This window comes from Metopolophium dirhodum, chromosome 6 (genome assembly GCF_019925205.1).
Source record: "Metopolophium dirhodum isolate CAU chromosome 6, ASM1992520v1, whole genome shotgun sequence".
Lineage (NCBI taxonomy): Eukaryota > Metazoa > Arthropoda > Insecta > Hemiptera > Aphididae > Metopolophium > Metopolophium dirhodum.
Window position 1 is genome coordinate 36049673 of NC_083565.1, and position 5800 is coordinate 36055472.

Sequence of the window (5800 nt, forward strand, 5' to 3'; positions counted from 1 at the left end):
TGACTGGGCCGACTCACTATGGTGTATTTTTGCAACATAACTCCCCCTTGGAAGACGTGGTGTGTCTTCCAGTGTGCGCTGATGACGGTAGTGAAGATGGCTGACAGTTGATCGTAGATTTGGCGGTCCCAGTCATACATAGTATTGGTACATGCAGGTGTCAAAATGCAATTTTGTAAAGTAACAAATATATAACATTGAATTATTCATACTTAACTGAAACATACCTTACACAATTTACATAGAAAATTACAATTCATTGACTATTACTATACGTTATATTATACTTTATATTACCACTCGTTAAGCAACACATGGTATGATAGTTGTTGGTACCTAGCGAGCAAGTATTATTCTTTTTTTTTTTTTTTTTTCGCTATCTGTTGCTATAAAGATTAACAGGAAGGATCGTCAGAGACGGGTAATACGGCTAATTTTACTACTGGACGCTTGACTATTCCATCCGCTGTTTGGATCGTGGCCACTCGGACTATGCCGTCGGTACCGGGATGGACTTCTTTTACACGTCCCAAAGGCCAATACGTTGGTGCCTTATGAGGCATATTTATTATTACAATGTCCCCAACTATAACATTTGGTTGTTGTCGCGTCCATTTTGTACGTCGCTGTAGTGAAGACAAATATTCCAACGACCACCGATTCCAAAATGATTGGGTGCATTGCCGGATCAATTCCCACCGAGTTAATCGATTTATCGGTATTGATGTAAAATCGCGGGATGGTAACGCTACTAACGGTTGTCCTATTAGAAAATCGCCCGGTGTAAGTGGTCGTAAATCATTTGGGTCGGACGATAAAACGGTCAGAGGTCTGGAATTAAGAATGGCCTCGATTTGCGTGGATAGTGTAGACATTTCTTCGAATGTAAACGTTTGGACACCGATAACCCGCTTTAAGTGGTATTTAGCAGATTTGACTGCCGCCTCCCAAATACCACCAAAGTGAGGAGCAGCGGGCGGGTTGAAGTGCCATTTACACGGCAACAGTGTAGTTTGTCGACTGGCTGCGGCCGTTAATATTTCGTGTAGTTGTCGGTTGGTGCCTTGGAAATTGGTCCCGCAGTCCGAATAAATATTCGATGGAATACCCCGACGAGAAATGAAACGATTGAAAGAAGCCATGAAAGCATCTGTAGATAGATCTGATACAATTTCTAGGTGTACGGATTTAATAACAGTACATACAAATACCGCAAGATAACATTTTACCGATTTAGCATTTTTACGACGAGATTCTTTTACTTGGAATGGACCAGCGAAATCGACACCGACGTTACTGAACGGACGGCACGGGCGGACACGGAACGACGGTAACTCGGCCATAATTGGTTGTGGCGCAGTGGCTCGATGTCGAGCACACACGACGCATTTGAATATGATATGGCGTATAGCGGATCGGCTGGATAAAATCCAATACTTTTGAGCAATCAGTGACGACACTAATTGCGGACCCGCGTGAAGATACGTGAGATGAAAATGCCGAATTAAAATATCAGTTAACGCGCATTTCTTCGGCAATAATACTGGGTATTGTTGATGGACGTTAATTTCGGCATTCCGCAATCTACCACCCACTCGAATGACTCCCTCGGTATCGACGAAGGGTACCAATTGGGCAATGGATCTAGGCACAATAGGTTTATTTTTCGACTGCATAAGTTTAACTAAACCTTTAAAATAAATAGTTTGTGTTGAGCGAATAGCGCACGTTAACGATTCATCAAGTTCAGTATTTGTTATTGTCCCTGTACGCGTTGGCAACCTCTTTAAACGCAGCCTTATGAACCGCCGGACATAAGAGATTGTTTTTTGTAATCGGACTAATGATGAAAATCGGGAAACCCAGTCGTCTGTGAGTGTAGATAAGGTTGTTAACACTGATATTTCTGCACCTATATTTTTAACTTCGGGCAATGATGACGGTGACAACTTTACGTAGGTATCGATTGGCCACGTGTTTTCACCTGATTGTAGAAATATTGGACCGTTCCAATATAACGACATTGAAACTGCTTGTGAAGGAAGTAGTCCACGCGAAACGCAATCCGCTGGATTTTGCCCTGATGAAACATAGTGCCAATGGCAACTTGGTAATAGGTCAGCGATTTTTGCTAATCGATTAGACACAAAAATTTTGAATGTGGTTGGCGTAGTAGTCAACCACGACAGGACCACGGTAGAATCTGTCCATGCGTGTTTTGTTACGTTTGGTAATTGCATAAATATGGGACTGACGCGATGCATCGTTTGGGCTAGTAAAAGTGCCCCGCATAACTCCAGTCGTGGAATACTTATCGCACTGTCACATTTACCCGTTTTCACGGGGGCAACCTTTGATTTGGCCGTCAGAAAATGAACAGAAATACGATTATCCTTATGGACAATGCGTAAATAAATTACAGCCGCGTACCCTTTTTCTGACGCATCTGAAAACCCGAGTAATTGGACGGAAGAAAGGTCACTTATTGGAAGATAGCGTGGTATTTTTATTTTTTCTACCAACGGGAGTTCGTCCGAGAACATTCGCCAACTATCAACGAGGTCGCACGGTAACGGGTCGTCCCATTGTAACCCAAGCTGCCATAACTGTTGCATAAAGCACTTGGCCCAGAATGTTATGGGTGCGAGCGCACCGACCGGGTCGTAAAGTTTTGCTATCGTTGACAATATTGACCGTTTAGTGTACGTATTTGTTGATGCAGTGGTATGGTAGCTAAATACATCCGACGTGGGTTCCCAATGAAGACCTAATATTTTTATTGATGACTCCTCTTTGAGATCGAATGACAATGTGATTGTTCGATCCTCAACTGGAATGGATCGTAAAACTTCCGCACAATTACTCGCCCACTTTTTTAACACAAATCCACCGTGAGCTAATAATTTTTTAAGTTGCGATTGGACGAAGACTAATTCTGAAATAGACTCGGCGCCAGTGATAACATCATCGACATAGGTTTTAGTAGACAATATATTTTTTGCATCGGGATATTGTTGTCCATTGTCTACCTCAAGTTGATGTAACACGCGAATAGCCTGGTAGGGCGATACTGACACACCGTATGTCACGGTACACAATTCATATTCACATAACGACTTCGATGGTGAATCACGCCATAATATATGTTGGTATTGACGATCGCGCTGTGAAATCAAAATCTGCCGATACATTTTACATATATCGGCTGTGAACATATACGGGTGTAGGCGACTGTGAAGTAATAATTCAGCAATATCCGTCTGCAATTTAGGTCCGGTGTATAGTAAGGCATTGAGTGACAATTGGGAAGTAGAGTGCGCGGACGCGTCGAAAACCACTCTTAACTTTAATTGGTCACCGGTATACTTAACCACAGCATGATGTGGTATGAAGTACGTACCTTTACTTGTAGCGGGTTTCATATGCCCCAACTCTTCATATTCAACCATAAACTTCCGATATTCGTCATATAGGTTAGCATCACGTTGAAATTTTCGTTCCAAATTGTAAAAACGCGATAGCGCCATGTGATACGAATCTCCCAATTCCGCGGGGTTCACCCGAAATGGAAAAGAAACGACATACTGACCATTTTCTTCACGTGTCGTCGTACGCGAGAATATTTCTTCGCAAATATCGTCGTCGGTAAACGGTACAGCAGGGGGAGACGGTTCTTCAATACTCCAAAAACTTTGCATCAATTGGTCAATTGACGGTTCAGTCGTTAACATAAGTGATGTAAGTTTTGATGTATCGTTGGACACGGACGTACCCGATAAAATCCATCCTATCAGTGTTTCATACACTGACGGTATGCCGTCCGTATGAATAACTCCGCCACCGTCCTTTAGGATCATGCTGTGTATATCAGCACCTAATAAAAAGTCGATGGGACCTGGTACATCAAACTGTGGATCAGCAAAACGGATATCGTTATAAATCAATCGAATAGACGAGTTTAATTTTACGGTGGGCATAGCCCCGGTAATTTTTGACATTATTACGGGTTCACACGAGATGAGGGGAGTATTGGAAAGCTCCGGTTTTATGGTACAAGCAGTCATACCCTTTGTTTCACGTACGGGTGTATGTGACAATCCCACAATAGTATGTTTACATTGTCTACGTGGTAAGCCTAATCTGGTGACACATGCGTTCGTAATGACCGATATTTGTGACCCCGAGATACCCAAGCCATTACGTATATGAACAATTGCTGTGCCAAGAACAACGGTACTGGAGGTATACGTTGTACCTGAAAAGGTGACATCCGCATTCGATGAGTTCCCGGGCGAAGTGTTTTCAGCACACTGGGACACTGTACTATCATGACTCGATTCAATTGATTTGGGTTTTACTAATGACTTATCGAGATGAAGTAGCGTATGATGCTTTTGAGCACAATGGCGGCACGTGTGTTTTGATTGACATGTGGATGTTTTGTGATGAGCACTCAAACAGTTCATGCAGAGACGACGTGACTGTGCTACTTTGAATCGCTGTTGGACTGGTAGAGAACTAAATTTAGAACATTGAAATAAGAAATGAGAATCTTTACACATGGTACAAGATGTTTGTTGTCCTTGGTCGGGAATGTTGGACGTGAACAATGAAGACTTATGATGTAATTTTTTACTTGATTCCGTTTGTTTGGGTAAAAATGTCGATGTAGAATTTTGTAATATTTTGCATCGATTGTGGACAAACTTTAATAAAATATCAATAGTCGGAGTCTCATTAGTATGTTGCTCCGCTTCAAACAAACGTTTTGACTGCGCGTCTAGACACCGAGATGCTATGTAAAATAAAAGAAAACCAGCCAAATCGTCCACGCCTAGTGCCTTTATAGCAGAAATGTTCTGTTGGAAAGTGTCTAAGAACCGTTTTAGACCTGATACTGACTCACTGGTGAGCGGACAAAAGGCAAACATAGCGTCTAGATGATAATTAACTAATAATCGTTTGTTGTCAAAACGAGTATGTAATGCCTCCCACGCGACAATATAATTGACCTCCGTGAAGGGTATCGAACGTACAACAGGTAATGGTTGACCTGATAAAGATGATAATAGATAATGAAATCTTTCTATGTCGGATAAATCATCGTTGTTATGAACTAAAGACGTAAACGTGTCACGGTAAGAACACCATTGCTGAAGATCACCATTGAATTGTGGCAATAGAATTTTCGGTAATTGAACATTGCTACGTGTGCTGCGTGACGAAATATTTTGAACACTTCGATCAGCATCTAAGTGATGGTCAGCAGCAACAGCTTGCACCCTATAAAAACTGTCCAATATAATTGCTTCAATAGGCGCATGTGACTTGACAAATTCTTCCTCGCGCGATAGGATAATTAATTGATCAAGAATATCGTCCTGATCGGCATGGAAATTGGTTAATAGGCTGTCGAGGTCACGAAATCGGACCCGAAAAAGCGTCTTTTGATCGGAATCAGATTCAATATTCTCACTTAATTGTATGAGTGTTCTAAACTGTTCAACAGTGCAATCTCTTTTTACAATGCTACGCTTTAGAGAGCGTTCAGCACGCTCGATATCATTCACAGACGGCGGCATTGTAGGTATAGGTATTATCCAACGTAATGGGTGTAATCGTAGAAGACCAGAAGCGGTTCAGTTACAATACAATAATATGTATGATTATTAATCGATTAGCAGATATCAATTAGTAGTAAGATTAATTACGGACAAATTCATTCGGTGGCATACACGATATGACCCTTCTAGTTAGCAGGTAACAAATTAATTTTATCAAGGCAAGACTATATTTTATC

The 5800-nt window shown here is 41.6% G+C and overlaps 1 protein-coding gene across 1 annotated transcript; it reads right to left on the bottom strand.

The window, feature by feature from the left end:
• Positions 1 to 395: 395 nt before the first annotated feature.
• On the bottom strand, positions 396 to 5582 carry LOC132947767 (uncharacterized). The gene has a single exon (XM_061018009.1). The coding sequence runs from the start codon at positions 5580 to 5582 to the stop codon at positions 396 to 398; it is 5187 nt and encodes a 1728-aa protein (XP_060873992.1).
• Between the last annotated feature and the right edge of the window lie 218 nt (positions 5583 to 5800).

What these genes read in the sequence shown, in the direction of transcription:
- LOC132947767 (XM_061018009.1), bottom strand. Translation starts at nt 5,582, where the DNA reads ATGCCGCCGTCTGTGAATGATATCGAGCGTGCTGAACGCTCTCTAAAG.